General features: G+C 39.2%; 1 protein-coding gene across 1 annotated transcript in view; it reads left to right on the forward strand.

Annotated features, from left to right (window-relative positions):
* Nucleotides 1-17,696, forward strand: part of LOC110452240 (26S proteasome non-ATPase regulatory subunit 1-like) — a 244,652-nt gene extending 226,956 nt beyond the window's left edge. The window contains exons 25-30 of the mRNA XM_021500619.1: nt 4,172-4,341; nt 6,249-6,428; nt 8,916-9,128; nt 9,577-9,652; nt 16,733-16,836; nt 17,252-17,696. Coding sequence (XP_021356294.1) covers nt 4,172-4,341; nt 6,249-6,428; nt 8,916-9,128; nt 9,577-9,652; nt 16,733-16,803 — 710 coding nt within the window. The 3' untranslated portion in view covers nt 16,804-16,836; nt 17,252-17,696. The remainder of the gene's footprint in view (nt 1-4,171; nt 4,342-6,248; nt 6,429-8,915; nt 9,129-9,576; nt 9,653-16,732; nt 16,837-17,251) is intronic.
* The last annotated feature ends 516 nt before the right edge of the window (nt 17,697-18,212 follow it).

Genomic DNA, 18,212 nt, shown 5'->3' on the forward strand with positions numbered 1-18,212 from the left:
GGAAGATGATAGTAGCTCAGCGTGTTTTTAGGTCACCTGAGACAAAGTCTCAAGTGACCTATTGCGTTCGCCTTTTGTCCGTCGTGCGTCCGTAAACAATTTACATTTTCCACTTCTTCTCCAAAACCCCTGAACCAATTTCAATGAAATTTTGTGGGGACCTTCCATGGACAAAGGTCAACAAAAATAGTGGCCGGTTTAGTCCCAAGCCCCCAGGGGCCTGATGGGCGGGGCCAAAAAGGGTCAAATTGATTAAAATTTCAAAAATCTTCTTCTCCAAAACCCCTGAACCAATTTCAATGAAATTTTGCAGGGACCTTCCAAGGACAATGGTCAACAAAAATGGGGGCCGGTTTAGTCCCAAGGCCCCAGGGGCCTGAGGGGCGGGGCCAAAAAGGGTTGAATTTACTGAAATTTCAAAAATCTTTTTCTCTAGACCCAGATATGGTAGAATCAAATACTCTTCATAGATGGAAGGGTCTTAAGGTGCTTTACCGAAATTGTGAATTTCATGACCCTGGGGTCTCACATTTCCCCCTGGGGAGGGGGTAAACTTTACTATAGTTTATATAGGGAAATCACATTTTGGACCAACATTTGTTTAATTTCCATTGGAAGTAATTCAATTTGGGTTAGCATTATCAGTATTAGGTAGCAGTTTGATAGTATGCACCTATGAGCCCTGACTGACCCCCAGGGGCTGATGGGTGGGGCCAAAAAGGGTTGAATTGACTGAAATTTCAAAAATCTTCTTCTCAAGACCCAGATATGGTAGAATCAAATACTCTTCATAGATGGAAGGGTCTTAAGGTGCTTTACCGAAATTGTGAATTTCTTGACCCTGGGGTCTCACGTTTCCCCCTGGGGAGGGGGTAAACTTTACTATAGTTTATATAGGGAAATCACATTTTGGACCAACATTTGTTTAATTTCCATTGGAAGTAATTCAATTTGGGTTAGCATTATCAGTATTAGGTAGCAGTTTGATAGTATGCACCTATGAGCCCTGACTGACCCCCAGGGGCTGATGGGTGGGGCCAAAAAGGGTTGAATTTACTGAAATTTCAAAAATCTTCTTCTCAAGACCCAGATATGGTAGAATCAAATACTCTTCATAGATGGAAGGGTCTTAAGGTTTATGACCCTAGGGTCTCACGTTTACCCCCTGGGGAAGGGGGGTGGGGTGCAACATTTATTATGGTTTATAATGGCAAATGATACTTTGAATATTACATGTTAATAATTTGATTGGAATTATAACCTTGAGTTGACAGTTTGATACTTTGAAAATTTTGAGCCAGCCCTACCCCCAAGGGCTGTAGTGTGGGGCTCAAAGGAGTCAGTGTGCTAAAATTTCTTCATTTTTTCTTGTTTAGAATCAGAGGTGCTAGTTTCAAATACTTTTTAGTCTGAAATCTGTATGCTAGATATTGAATAAGGTGGTTTTATTGTTTTTTGTCACTTTGAATAATATTTCTGTTCATGTTAAAAACAAAATCAACTCTCTGTATAAATATATCAGGTGACCGTTAAGGCCCATGGGCCTCTTGTTATATATTATATCTGTCCTCATTCTAGCCAACCCATACCTACCACCACTCACACCCACCCTATACCCTGTCCTCAACACTTTCCTCAAGTCACACCCACCCTAAACCCTGTCCTCAACACTTTCCTCCACTCACGCTCACCCTATATCCTGTCCTCAACACTTTCCTCCACTCACTCACCCTATACCCTGGTCTCAACACTTTCCTCCACTCACACTCACCCTATACCCTGTCCTCAACACTTTCCTCCACTCACACCCACCCTATACCCTGTCTTCAACACTTTCCTCCACTCACACTCACCCTATACCCTGTCCTCAACACTTTCCTCCACTTACATCCACCCTATACCCTGTCCTCAACACTTTCCTCCACTCACACTCACCCTATACCCTGTCCTCAACACTTTCCTCCACTCACACCCACCCTATACCCTGTCTTCAACACTTTCCTCCAATCACACTCGCCCTATACCCTTTCCTCAACACTTTCCTTCACTCGTACCATCATGCCCCTAACATGACAGCCTCGCTTACATATGCCAACACCCATACCAATTAATACTCATACTCTCCTAAGCACTAAGGACATATTGAAACTCCTCCCCTTCCCAACCCTCCTGACCCCCTCCCCTGCACAAACACACAGAGTCATTCCCACACTTATCCCATCCGTCCTGATCATGCCTCACCCACCACTTTCCATTTCACTCGTTTCAATTCTGCAATTGTTGTCTCTATGTTACCCTCAATGTGTCCTTGCAACTTCCTTCCTAATTCCAGCACTACTATTACTAGCTTGGCCTGAGTGGTCAAGGCGTCTGACCATCTACAATCACTACAGCCCTCCATCAATCAAGGCCTATGTCGGTCAGTCTCCAGGTACTGGCCGCAGGTCAATTGTTTTTCTCCACCACCAGAACCTGGCATGTCCTTAAAAGACCGAAGCTTTTAAAAGGGCAAAAAACACAAACGAATCAAACCAAACAATCACTAGCTCTTCCTCTCACTCCTTTTTTTAAGCCCCCTTTTTGTCCTATCTCAACACACTTTACCCCTGCCCTCACAGCCCCTTTCTGTGGCACATCCTGTCACTCCCAACCCTGTCCTACCCTCCCCAATTCTCTCACAACACCTACAGCCCCTATCTCTGGCACATCCTGTCACTCCCTACCCCTGTCCTCCCCTCCCCAATTCTCTCGCAACACCTACAGCCCCTATATGTGGCACATCCTGTCACTCCCTACCCCTGTCCTCCCCTCCCCAATTCTCTCGCAACACCTACAGCCCCTATATGTGGCACATCCTGTCACTCCCTACCCCTGTCCTACCCTTCCCAATTCTCTCCCACCACCTACAGCCCCTATTTGTGGCACATCCTGTCACTCCCTACCCCTGTCCTACCCTCTCCAATTCTCTCCCACCACCTACAGCCCCTATTTGTGGCACATCCTGTCACTCCCTACCCCTACTCTCCCTTTCCCACAGACAATTAATATTTCCCATTATACGATCACCTCCTATCACCTTGTCCATGTAATCAGCGGTACCTTTATAATTGTTGATGTTTCAGTTCCTGCAATAATGTGCAGCTGCCTGCACCATCTGTTTGTGGCGAGTCCTCCCCAAAGTCTCACCTCAACACCTAAAACTCATTAAAACTGATAATGAGCTTCCGGGATTCACAATAAAGTTTACTTAAAACCTGTTTTTTATAGCTGTTGGCCACTTAAATATACTGATGTTGAGATTTAAAACAGATCTGACTGTACTTGAGTGTGGAACGCACTAATATATGTGTGTTGTATAATGTGTTTGACTTAGATGGATAATAAAAAAGATGTTTTATATACAGAAGCAGTTAATTAAGCTACACTAAAGACGTTTTTGTATACCCTAGAAGTTTAACGATGACAAACAGTAGGGAGTCATGTTGGTAGGGTTTTAATGATGACAAACAATGCTTGTTCCTTCCTGTGGAGGTTTTTAGGAGGTTGTATTAAGGTCGGTCAGACAAGTTGTCTGGGAGTGGGGAGTAATAATACACAGAAGCTGCATGTCCTGTCCCCCTCTCCCTCTCCCCTCCATGTCGGTGGAACATTACTCTATTAAACTCTACAGTACCTTTTGTTCTCTTACACATGTAACACTGGAAATCTGATTGTTCCTCTTTTTTCTGTATCGGAATGTTTCTTTCTCACATATTTAGCACTGAAAATAAAGTTGAATCACCCTTTTTTTAGCCGTTTCCATTTACTGTTCATTGAAAATATTTTAAAAAATTGATTAGGGAATAAAATTTAAAAAATCAAGTTTACATACCATATATTGAATATCAAGAAGAATGAAGATTGGATTGAATCTCAATTTATTGAACATGGAATTATATTATTTTTTCTTATATTAGAAAATTGTTCTTTTCCACTAACATGAAAACAAGTGGAATCAACTTTCGCTGTGGCCATCACAATTTGGCAGATAAAAAATTGTGTGAAAACAGCAAGGAAAATCTTATGGGATCAACATTTTCTGAGGTCAAAATTTACTGAAAATCTGGTTGAATCAAGAATTGCCAAAGTTTCGGTTCATTGATCACTCATATACGAATTGTGTGTATTTCAGGTGGACGGAACATGACAGTATCGCTACAGTCACGGACAGGTCACACCAACATGGAGGCTGTGGTGGGAATGTTGGTGTTCACACAGTTCTGGTTCTGGTATCCTCTTACGCACTTCATGTCCCTGGCTTTCACCCCCACATGTCTCATCATGCTGAACGAAGATCTTAAGGTAAGTTACCTGTCTCATCATGCTGAATGAAGATCTTAAGGTAAGTTACCTGTCTCATCATGATGAACGAAGATCTGAAGGTAAGTTACCTGTCTCAGCATGATGAACGAAGATCTTAGGTAAGTTACCTGTCTCATCACGATGAACGAAGATCTTAAGGTAGAGTACCTTTCTCATCATGAAGATCAAAGATCTCAAGGTAAGTTACCTGTCTCGTCATGATGAACGAAGATCTGAAGGTAAGTTACCTGTCTCATCACGATGAACGAAGATCTTAAGGCAAGTTACCTGTCTCATCAGGGTGAACAAAGATCTCAAGGTAAGTTACCTGTTTCAGTAAGCTGAACATAGATCTCAAGGTAAGTTACCTGTTTCAGTAAGCTGAACAAAGATCTCAAGGTAAGTTACCTGTCTCGTCAGGATGAATGAAGATCTTAAGGTAAGTTACCTATCTCATCATACAAAACGAATATCTTAAGGTAAGTTACCTGTCTCATCAGGATGAACGAAGATCTTAAGGTAGATTACCTTTCTCATCATGAAGAACAAAGATCTCAAGGTAAGTTACCTGTCTCATCATGATGAACGAAGATCTTAAGGTAAGTTACCTGTCTCATCAGGATGAACAAAGATCTCAAGGTAAGTTACCTGTCTCATCAGGATGAACGAAGATCTTAAGGTAGATTACCTTTCTCATCATGAAGAACAAAGATCTCAAGGTAAGTTACATGTTTCAGTAAGCTGAACATAGATCTCAAGGAAAGTTACCTGTGGCACCATGATGAACGAAGATCTTAAGGTAAGTTGCCTGTCTCATCATACTAAACGAAGATCTTAAGGCAAGTTACCTGTCTCATCATAATAAACGAAGATCTTAAGGTAAGTTACCTTTCTCATCATACTAAACGAAGATCTTAAGGTAAATTACCTGTCTCATCAGGATGAACGAAGATCTTAAGGTAAGTTACCTGTCTCATCATACTAAACGAAGATCTTAAGGTAAATCACAAGTTCCCATGCTGAATGAGGATTTCAATTAAAGTCACCTGTCTTACCTTGCTGAATGATAATCTTAAGATCTGTCTTTGTCTTCTGTGGAATGAGGATCTTGGAAATCAGTCACTTTTCTAGTGTTGAATGAGGATTTTTGGGTAGGTCACCTGTCTCACGCTGAATTAAGATCTTAAGGTTAGACACCTGTATCTGATGCTTAAAGCTTTTCGTGCCACCTATTACATCCTGAATGAGGAACTCAATTAAGGTAATTTGTCTCAACTTTTTGAATGAGACTCTTGATGTTAGTCACCTAGGCCCACTTGTATAAAACATCTCAACTCTTGAGATTTCCTCNCATCCTGAATGAGGAACTCAATTAAGGTAATTTGTCTCAACTTGTTGAATGAGAATCTTGATGTTAGTCACCCGTGTCATGCTGAAAGAGGACAATCTCAGTTTGAGTTTCTTGTCTGATCAAACTGTATAGACATAACAGTTATCCCTTTTATATGTTCGGCCAAATTCAAATAGCCTGGGTTTGTGAGACTGATGTATTAGAGAATTAAAAGGTCCTTTGTCATGATGAGCTTAATAATCTTAATTTGGGGATGATGTTGTCGAGGGATTCATCAATTCAGGTATTTATGCAAAATTGGATATTTTCATCAAAGTTTTATTTTCTGCTGTTTTTACCAAACATAGATTGAAAAGTATTTCAGTCAGTTTGAAATTTAAAAAAAATAAAGGAGTTCCTCAAACTGGACCATTCTTTCAACACTGAGAACATTATTCTTTCAAAGATCCAATGGTGAAAATTTATCAGACAAAATGTGTCTTAAGCCTATTGAAAGGCACATCATACTTTCAATTGCAATTATTTTACTGATGAATTGTGCTTTTTCCTATGCCAGATGCCAAAGATTGAGGTGAGGTCCGGGGCAAAACCTTCGCTGTACGCCTACGCAGCAGCCCTGGAGGAGAAGAAGGACAAAGCCAAGGAAAAGGTGGAGACAGCCGTCCTCAGCATCACTGCCAAACAGAAGAAAAAAGACGAGAAAAAGGACAAAACGGACTCCGACAAGATGGACGTTGTATGTATTATTGATGTTTACAAACACTTCTCAGTTTGATATTAAACTAATAAAGTGAGCCGTGAATGAAACCAAAGGGACTTATTTGGAATGCAGTGATAGAAATAGTCAAGGATTTCTGAAATCAAAATTCCTTTGACGTAAACATGTACCACTAATATGTTATTAAGTACAGTACGATGTGTTCAACATACAACACTTTGATGTTTTATCAGTGGGTTTTTTCTGGAGACTTTTTGGGGCTGATAAGGCCCCATTCCCAATTGAAACTATTTCATATTTATGCCTAATTCCCAAAATTTCAGAGTTTACTCCTGAAAATTTCCTTTCCGATTGGAATATTTTCTTACAAAAATGTCCCATCCCAAATTAACAAGAGAAAAACACTAATGAACATGTATAAAGATTGTGATAGATTTAACACCATGAGCTTCATAGATTTCTTTACAAACTGTGGTTTGAGCAGTGAAGAAGTGAAGGACAGATATCCAAACAACATAATAAACATAATGATTCTGGGGTTTTTTAAGTTGAATGACCAAGGCCTTGTTTGTTAACCCTTTCACCCCTAAAGTCACATTTGAACCTTACCAGATCAAGGACTGGGCAAGTCCATTTTAAAAATGTTGGGGTGAATGAGTTAAGAACTTAAGTTATTACCCTGTGATGGACGGAGATCCTATCATCAGTATTTAGTGGTTTTAAGTAGACAATGATAGAACATCCAAGGATATTTGGAGTAGGGAGGGGAGGGGAGGGGAGGCTACTAAAGTATAGATCATTATCAGTATATGGAGGGGGTGGTTGAAGAAAGGATAGAAGGGGAGGCTGGGTTTATCAGTATCAGGTAAAAGTAGGGAGGGGGAGGGGGGTCATCACAAGCAGAAGGGAGGCTAACAAGACAAGTAGGGGAGGGGGTAGAGATAATTAGGAAGACCATTTCCAAGGCCAGACAATTTGGAGAGGTGGATAGGTTATCAGTAAAGGGTAAAGGTAGGGAGGGGGAGGCCAGCACAAACAGAACGGAGGCTTACAAGACCAGTAGGGGAGGGGTAGAGATAATTAGGAAGACCATTTCCAAGGCCAGACAACACAGTAATTTAAGTGAAGATAGAGTGGTTTGTGAGATTGTAAGTTTCATGACCTGTTAACTTCACGCGATGGTCATTGTACTAGTAATAGGTGAACCGTTTTTGAAACATTCCAGAAGTTCTTATTATCTTCACTCCCAGTTGTAAACAATGCTGCAGACATGCTGCTCATTAACTCTTGTTAGTAAAGTTATACACTATCTCCCTTCGCACAAAAATAACACATCAAAACAGTAGTTTAGAAGATTGAGTACAGATTAAGATGTTATAGTATCATTATGTTGATCTAAAAGTTTATCTAATAAGTTCTGAATGGTCCATCAGCGCATAAAGATAACACAAGGTCAGACAGTAGGGTCAGCCATTGAGATGGACCCTGGAGCGAAATCATAGTAAATAACGAGAAACAGTAGTAAATAAAGATAACAGTCCTCAGGTACTCCATTTGAAGCTGCATATCAGGTTTGGTCTTTAATATCTCAAGGATGCCACCAACTTTCATTTATACAACCCTGATACAACCTTCAAACCCTATAATCAGACAATATTCCCTATATCAGACTACAACCCCTATATCAGACTACAACCCCCTTCCAGCCTACAACCCCTGTATCAGAATACAACCCCCTCCCAGCCTACAACTCCTATATCAGAATACAACCCCCTCCCAGCCTACAACCCCCTATATCAGAATATAACCCCCTCCCAGCCTACCACCTCCTATATCAGACTAAACCCCATCTCAGACTAAACCCCCTCCCAGCCTATAGCCCCTTTATCAGACTGCAACCCCCTCCCAGCCTACAACCCCTATATCAGACTACAACCTCCTTCCAGCCTACAACCCCTATATCAGACTAAACCCCCTCCCCGCCTACAACCCCTTTATCAGACTTCAACCTCCTTCCAGCCTACAACCCCTATATTAGACTACAACCTCCTTCCAGCCTACAAACCCTATATCAGACTAAACCCCCTCCCCGCCTACAACCCCTATATCAGACTAAACCCCCTCCCCGCCTACAACCCCTATATCAGACTTCAACCTCCTTCCAGCCTACAACCCCTATATCAGACTACAACCTCCTTCCAGCCTACAACCCCTATATCAGACCAAACCTCTATATCGGACCATAACCATCTCCCAGCCTACAACCCCTATATCAGACTAAACCCCCTCCCAGCCTACAAACCCTATATCAGACCATAACCTCCTCCCAGCCTACAACCCCTATATCAGACTACAACCCCCTCCCAGCCTACAACCCCCTATATCAGAGTTCAGGTGATAGAAGTAACAATATCCTGCCTGATATATTCTGTCTCGTATGCCTCGACATTGTAGGTATTTTCCTGTTGTTCCCCCGTTGTTAAGCATTGATCGCTTCTTTTGTAGGATGAAAAGGATGAAGAAAAGGAGAAAAAGGAAGAAGAAGAAAAGGCTGAAAAAGAAAAAGCAGAAAAAGAGAAGGCAGAAAAAGAGAAGGCTGAAAAGGAAAAGAAAGAGCCTGAACCCAACTTTTTGATGTTGTCTAACCCTGCACGTGTGATGAAGGCACAACTGAAGGTGCTCACTCTCCCTGACGGCAGATATGTCCCTGTCAAAGATGTGAGTTCACCTCTGTTTGTCAATGTACAATGGGCCTGCATTGAGGGCCATGTGTAAGATTAGCTTTTGCTTAATATAGTACCCTCTGAAAATGAAGTATATTTGGTGAAGAATTGATAAAAGTGCTATATCCATCATTTTTTTGTTATTGCTTTTCGTAGAAAATGCATAAAGTTACCTCCCCTTGCCATGGCCTTTATTTTGAACACTTATTTACTCACTGAGTTACTTCCCCTTGCCATGGCCTTTATTTTAAACACTTATTTACTCATTGAGTTACTTCCCCTTGCCAACACCTTTATTTTAAACACTTATTTACTCATTGAGTTACTTCCCCTTGCCAACACCTTTATTTTGAACACTTCATTTACACAAAATTACCTCCCCTTGCCATGGCTTTATTTCGAACACTTTTGTTAAATAACTGAATGCTTATTGTTATGTCTAGGTGTCCAATGGTGGTCTCATCATGCTGAGTAATACCAAGCCCGAGGAGCTGGAGGACATCATAGAGCCTGTCGTTGGTAAGTTATCATCCTCTACATACTGTCCTTCAGCTGAGTCTCCCTCATCTAGATCCTAGATCTATTCTACTCTCATTATAGATCATAGATCTTTTCTAGCCTCCATCTAGATCCTAGATCTTTTCTACCCTCATTCTAGATCCTAGATCTTTTCTACCCTCATTCTAGATCCTAGATCTTTTCTACCCTCCTTCTAGATCCTAGATCTAGATATGTTCTACCAACCATCTAGATCCTATATCTTTTCTGCCCTCCATCTAGATCCTAGATCTTTTCTACCCTCCATCTAGATCCTAGATATTTCCTAGCCTCTATCTAGATCCTAGATCTATTCTAGCCTCCGTCTAGATCCTTTTTCTACCCTCCATCTAGATCCTAGATCTTGTCTACCCTCCATCTATAACCTATATGTGTTCTAGCCTCTATCTAGATCCTAGATCTTTTCTCTTCATCTAGTCAATAGACATTTAGATCCTAAATCTATCACCACTCTAACCCCCACCTAGATCCTAGATCTTTTCTCCTCACTGAATACCTAGTCTCCCCATCTAGATCTTAGATCTTGGCTTCAACCAAATCCGGACCATAAACATCTAGAACCTAAATCTACCCTCCGTCTAGATCTTAGATCTATTCTTCTTATAGATGTCTTGCAACCCTATATTTCCAACATCTACCTAACTAACTGATGTTACAGTTTCCCAGATCTCCACCTCCCCCCATCCCCAGTTACTTCTGTTAGATATCTTCCAATCCTTATTTCTCTCACACTATCCCCACTAATGAAATGTTAAGTTCCCCCTTCTCTCCCCCATCTCCACCCCACTCACTTCTTTAAGATATCTTACAATCCTTATATTTCTCACGTTTTCCCACTAACTGAATGACCCCCCCCCCCCCCCCCCAACTCTCATCCACTCTTGTTACTTAAAACTCTGCTATAGTTTTTGCTCCTTGTTACCTCGTATCAACACACTCAGTCTGTGTAACATGGGGATATGGATGTAAAAACTAATTATTATGAAGCATGCTGAGGAACAATTATTCCATAATTTCCAAAAAAAACACATTCATTTACAGTAAATATCTGTTAATTTTTTGTCTCTTTATATTTTCATTACGGTAATTTACACCATATTGTAGTAATTAAGATGGCGTAAGTCTGCTTTTGGATTTGAGTCGATATTGGCATGGCGATCTGCCAATACCTGTCTGATGATGGAAGGGGACTTCCCGCTACTTTTAAAACAATATAGTGTTGTTTGATCCTCGTGCCTGGGTGCAGTATGAACTCAATTCTCAGAAAGACAGATGCAGCATTCAATTAAGGTTAAAGACTCGGTGAGCATTTCATATCCTGTTATAACCGAGCGTTACTTGCATTTGCCTCATTTTAATGTTCGCTCGGTAATTATTCATTCCATATAGAATATTTCTGAATTAAAAATAATTCAATTAAGGAGACCATGATAGTCCATATCTAATGCGTTATATAAAAGACAATTATTAAAGCTTGAATTGTGTTGTACAATGAGAATATTAACTTGTTGAACTCTTCCATTTTAAAAAGAATCTGATTAGAAGAATGTGATGCAGAGTTCAGGTTATTTGGTGTATGTCGAGATTAGTCCAGGAAATGGCCAAGCTCTGAGATTGTGTCAGTAGTTTATGTGCAAAAGTTTTGCTGTGAAGACACAATGCAGTCATTCAAATTGTCTGAAATTCCTATGCTCCGGCTGTTTTCAAAAAAAAAAATCAAAAAAAAATTTAATATCAAATTTATTTTCAACAGATAAATATATGAGAAGCTGTGACTGTTAGGAATCATAAATAGTTACAAGATCCTTGATTTGAAATTCAAATCTATCTATCTAGACTCTTGGGGACTGAAAAATGTATATATTGATATGACTGAGGCCTGATTGGCTGGCAGAATGCCAGTTACTTTAACCAGCTCTGACGACCAGAAACCTTCCTTTTAAATTGTTGTCAGTACCTCAGATTAAGACTGATTCAACCTTTATGTTTTTATTACAACAAAATATCACTATGAATAATTTAAAGCTATTCACTGATAAGACCTATCAGAATTGATGGTCAATATCTTTCCCTGGCTAGATTTTTGGTCTTTAATAAATAAAACTGTCCAGACAAGATGAAGATGATGGGGTGTGCAAAATCTATGATAAATGATTTGAAAGATATAAATCAATCTTATTCTATCATCTGCAATGATTTTCTTTCTTCATTTGTCTGTTTTGTTAGCTGTAAAAGAAGATTAACAGTCATGGGTCGTTTTCAAATACCTTAGAATCAAAACTGTTTTTCTTGATGTGCTCATTTCGATGGTAATAAATATTCATGACTTTCTTTTTGTCTGGTAAAGGGCCATTCATGTCTTACAGACATTTTCTAGTTTTTAAAAAAAGTTCTCTTCACAAAGTTTGTTGAGATAAATTTTGACATTATCTAAAAAAAAGTATAATGAAGTACAAATATTACCCCATGGAGCATTGCAATTCAGCCGAAATTACAAAAAAATACCACTCAACCACAGAAAGTTTCTCTATAAACTTTCTTTATGAAAGTTTCTTTATGAAAGTTCTTGTGGAACTTGAATAAGAGTGTTTATGGCAAAAATTGGTATAGGACCATATCCATATGGTCAATATAAGAATAAGTAAGAAACTGGAGTATGTGCTAAATCTGATGTCCTCCAATGCTGCCTTAACAGCTCACTTAACTCATTCACCCCTACATCTTTAAAATGGACTTACCAAGTCTTTGATTTGGTAAGGTTCAAATGCGTGTTTGGGGTGAATGGATTAACTGAAAACTCCTTTAGCATCCTGTCTGTAGTCTGTACATGTGATCACCAGTTTCTGGCCGACCTACTTCTCAGTTCCAGCAGTGCTAATGTTGTAATGTCCAGGAGAGTGGTCCAATCTGCATGTGTTAAGATTTACATGTTGTCCCCATGCACTCCTGTTAAAATCTAATTCGGCTGATATGGAACTAAATGTTCACTGATCGATATAGTCACACTGGTGCTGTGTGCTTCAATTTATACAAATGGCGGCAAGCTGGATTTGTTTGGATTTTTTGTTTGCCTGAGGCCTGGATGAAAACACTTCACACATATATACAAACATATATCAAAATCGACAAGAATGGAAGCTTATTTGTAAATTGATCCAGATTTAGGAATCAAATTGAAATCAAAGTGGTTTGCTGTGTCTGTGCCTGGGCGATTACAGAGGTTGATTGCGTTAGGCTTCTTCCAATACTGAGGACTTGTCTTAGCTGGAGCCTGGTGCCAAGCAGCAAACCCTGTTACAGCTTCCTACCACTGGGCAGCTGGTAGATGAGTATTTATTGGGATGGTGTGGCAACGATGCCAAGCAAAATCAATTGTAAAGAAAATCCGAAACAAGATTCATGAAGCAGTTGACTGGACCAACTCTTTAATGTGGAATTTCTGTCGTTTCAGAATAAATTGTCTTAAACCTGTTCTTATCTACCTTTTATAAGGCTGACACTGGAATCAGGGATGAGAGGTAGACGTGGAGCCTCGGCACGACGTCCTGTGGACGTGGTGAACTCAGGCACTGCCATGTACTCTGAGCCCTATATCGTATCTGCTTCGGAATAATAGATTTGGACACGATGAAATCAACTTATTGCTATTGGTTTGGTTGTAGATTATTAGACCATTTAGCTTATAGAAGCCGAAACTTATAAACTTCCTAGTCCAAGATTTCTGTACTTGATGTACCTGGGCATGACTTTAGAACCAGACTTTTATACACCTAAATCACAAATTTACCACATCTTAATTTTCGACCGTTCATATTATATGGGGAGCATCAATCTGTTCACATTAACATGTTTAAATATTTTATTAATTATGATGACACTTCTTATACATAAGCATGTACAATATACAACGACAAAGTTTGAAGATGAACAAAATCTGTGCATAACCTTTATTAAGTATGACTCAATTCTGATCAAATTTCATTGAAATTTATATTATACTTGGGCCGCGGTTGCCAAGTGGTTAAGGTGTCTGACATTCTGCTACCACTAGCCCTCCACCACTGGATCGCGGGTTCGAGACCTACTTAGAACAGTGGTTTCTCTCCAGGAACTCTTGCTTTTCTCCACCACCAAAACCTGACACGTCCTTATATGACCATAGCTGTTAATAGGACATAAGGACACAAACAAACCCAAACCAAATCATTGAAATTTATATTATTCGAAGAAAAAAGCTCATGTCAAAATAGAACAAAACCTGAATTTTATTAATTTGCATACTGTGGTGTTATAGATTGACACAGTTTCCGCACAATTACTCAATCAAATATGACCAGATTCTGATGAGACATGGTAAGTTCAGAGGGGAACAAAATCTGCTTGTGGCATTGGATGGGTGCATTGTTTTGCCCCTGTAATAATCCTGTCTGTACAAGTTTCCTGGGAATGGACCTTCAGAGAGCAGTCATAATGTTCTATACTAGGCAAACCTAGAGGAAATGTTTGGACCAGTACGTGTTCCCTGTACAAGACTGACATAGAAAGGACCTAGTCTCAGTTCTTTTGTACAGATCGGGTTGCATTTGTGTGATTTCCTACAATGCTGTAAATAAAACCTGCTGCCTGCAGTGGAAGATGTGTGTGCTTTTATGCCTGGCTGTTGTGTGAAGAGAAATGGACATCCAAAGCCAGCAGCAATGACAGACTGTGATTGGGTATCCTGGCAAAATCAACCTTCATTAGCCACCTCATCTGTCTCCGTAAAAACTTTAAAAGAAATATTGGCACAGTCATGTGTTGGAAATGGGGCCCTGCCTAATACTGTGGTGAGAGTTTGTGTAAAGGCAATTTATAAAAATTGTGGTCGATTTTTCAATCCTTCAGCACACATGCTTTTCAGCTGTGAAATCATGGTAACTTGTTACTTTATCGGTAGTGCTGACCCCCTTCCTGATAGAATTGACCCCTCCATTCCTCCTGTCTGCCATTGACAGCCTTGTATACCTAGCGGAGGCGGAGGATCCTCTGTGAGTTTATGTCTGTCATTAGGCTACATTTGAGATTTCCTCCACACTTCCCCTTCAGCTTGAATTTCCCACAGCAATAAACAGTGTTGCAGTGTTGCTGTTGTTAATAAATCGTAACACATGTAAAAGGCTCCATTTATGCCAACATTCATAAAACAAGAGTGTTGTTTGGGCTATAGTAGACACGAGTAGAAACGAGAGGTTACATGTATATCGTTCATTCACTTTACAATAAACTGTATTACCGTTATATGCTTTTATGTTTTGATGCTTTGGAAATCGTAGGCTCTTGTTGAAGTTACGAAGTGTGTGTTTTACATGGGCAGTGGCTTAGTGATTAACACTGGCCAAGATCGTGATTATAAGAGTGTACGGTCACGTGGCGATATCGTAGATACCCAATAAACCCTACAGAATATTTATAGCTTTTATGTAAGGCAAATATACCCGGGTAAGAAAACAGGCAATATTTTGCCTGTGGTTGAGTATATATATTCACCAATGAAAAGAAGAAAAAATCGTTTTGTCATTCTGTTAAATATTGATTTATTTGTTTTTTATGCTTAAGTAGTTGTATAAGATGGTGTTCATGTAGATTTGCATTTTGAAAAAAAAATTGACAACAATATTTGGCCGTTAGCTCACCTATTTAAATACGTTCAGTAATTAGACAATCTAAATATTTCGTAAATGATATATTAACTAGAGCTCTAATTGATAGTAGATTGTAAAATTTACACCTCATTATCATCAAATCAGTGCTATTCTCAAAATCGATAATTAGATTAACTGATTTACAGTGTACTATCACTGTGTTCATTTCAGGTGATCATATCAGACTGAGGATATATGTGTCTCTGATAGCTGGCCCCTGACTCTATCAAATGGATCTGTCTGTTGATTTATCTCTTATACCAGTAGTTGATAGTAATTGTAAACTTTCCATTCTGAAACCACATCTCTGTTAGCTGAGTCCAATCTTTCCTGTATGTAACTTTCTGCGGGTAGTTCGCTGATTGTTAAGACCAAAATTAAATATTTATAATGTTTTGAGGGCATGAGTCTGATAATTGAGAACAATCTGTCCTGTATGTAACTTTCTGCGGGTAGTTCGCTGATTGTTTAGACCAAAATTAAATATTTATAATGTTTTGAGGGCATGAGTCTGATAGTTGAGAACAATCTGTCCTGTATGTAACTTTCAACATGCCAATCATGAACTTTCCCTTTCTTGATAGTTACATCCTTGATTCCCCTTCCTTCAGTTTGTACATGTCGCAGTTGATTTCATATTCAAGAGCTTGCTCTGAATATCATAACCTCTAGGATACGTGTGAAATGCTGTCGGACAAACTTACCAACACAGTGTTTCTAAAGATTTAGGTTGATGAAGACTGTGGGCAAGTTTTGTTGTTGTCATCATGCTCTTTTAGGGAAATATGCTATTTCTTCGTGTGATACGGGGGTTGATGTCTAGGTTATGCTGTCACTACCCGAGTTCTTAATGTGTGGACGCGACGTTACTTGAATAAGACTAAGATTAACTCATTTACCCCTGAAATTTCATAGTGAACTATTCAATCCTTTGAATTGGAATAGTTCAAATGTGTCTTCAGGGAAGAATGAGTTAAAATGGCGAGTGTTGTCTATGAAGCAGAAGACACTTACCCTTCCGGATCACCCAATCTGATTCCTCTTGTGCTTTTTCAAGGGTCTGCATGTAAACTTTTCTGTGTCATATTTTGCCCTAGTCTTATCAATTTTGAGTTCTAATCATTGTTTTGGCAGTTTGGTATTCTCTTGCTGTTGTGGGAGAGCACATCTCTGATAGTTGTCAGACATGTATCTCCCGAATGTAATTTCTGAGGACATATTTTTGATAGTTGATATCAAAGACTTAGATATGAAATTTCTAGGTGAATCTGAGTCTGTCCTATGTATTAGTGCTTTACAGAATGTTAATGCAAAGTGTATGTGTGTCGTATAAAATCATATATTTGCTTTTTAATTTTAGCGGGTGGACCCAAGCCTGATGAGGAGGAGGAGCCAGAACCACCAGAGCCATTTGAGTGGACAGAAGATTGAGGACTTACATAGGAGGACCAAGTTAATCAACAGGTAATTAACGATGATTAACCAATAATTGTAATAAGGTAATTAATAGGTAATTAACTCATTGACCCCTGAAATTTCATTATGAGCTATTCAAACCTTTGAATTGGAAGAGTTCAAATGTGTCTTCAGGGGTGAATGAGTTAACTGGTCATTGTATTACTTATTGTATTCTGTTGGCATTTCTCTGTGGCAGTTTATTTTAGCGTGAACCGAAGAATGGAAAATATGATTCATGAAATGTATATAAATATCAATATAATACTATATATAACTCATAAGCATAAATTGTGTTTTGAAGGAAAGTTTTGCAGTATTGTATAGAAATAATCTTTGTGAAGGAGAATTCCAAGAGAGATAACTCTTGTCTCTTTAGCTAAACTGAATGTGTATAACTGAAAATGTTCTCTTGTCATTACAGGTGAATGGACTTACCTTGAAACAATTCTTTAATATTATTTAGACTGTTTTTAGTGCTTTGATTGTTAAAAACATTCAGAAACATTTACTCTATCATTGAATATTGTGTTGAAGCTGAGAAATAGAACTTTTAAAAAAGAAATTTATGACTGGATAGGAAAGACTTAACAGTGCTGTATTTGAAACACAGAGGACAAACTGGAGAACATGTGAATGGAAGACCTTGTTGATCAGTAACACAGAATATATACCCAGCATTATTAAAGTGTTGATGACTTGACAAACGGAAGATATGTCGATCAGCCTCCCAAAAAACGAGGAGATCAGATAAAACGTCAATAAAGTACGTTTCAGCTGTACTTATGATATCTGTGTGGCATGTGGTTGTAGTTTAGTACTGGACAACAGTGGAAAATATTGTGACAAATAAAATCATTCTCACTTACTCTTCCATGTTTTTGTTGTATTTAATTGTTGTTTGTGTTTTACTTAGCTGTTGATGTTGGCATACAATTAACAACCTTTCTGCCAAATTGTTGAGAGATAAGATATGAGTTGGTCTTGTGCACATACAAGACTTGGTCTTATAACAGAGCCACGTTATTTATGTCCAGACAATAGTATATAACTATGTGACCCGAAGATTTTTTAACGCCGTGTTTAAACGAACTTCTATGACATAAGATTTTTAGGTCACCTGAGACAAAGTCTCAAGTGACCTATTGCGATCGCCTTTTGTCCGTCGTCGTCCGTCTTCCATCGTCCCTCGTCCGTCCGTAAACAATTTACATTTTCGACTTCTTCTCCAAAACCCTTGAACCAATTTCAATGGAATTTTGCAGGGACCTTCCATGGACAAAGGTCAACAAAAGTAGTTGCCGGTTTAGTCCTAAGCCCCCAGGGGCCTGAGGGGCGGGGCCAAAAAGGGTCAAATTGACTAAAATTTCAAAAATCTTCTTCTC

This window comes from Mizuhopecten yessoensis, unplaced genomic scaffold (assembly GCF_002113885.1).
Source record: "Mizuhopecten yessoensis strain PY_sf001 unplaced genomic scaffold, ASM211388v2 scaffold6505, whole genome shotgun sequence".
Taxonomy (NCBI): domain Eukaryota; kingdom Metazoa; phylum Mollusca; class Bivalvia; order Pectinida; family Pectinidae; genus Mizuhopecten; species Mizuhopecten yessoensis.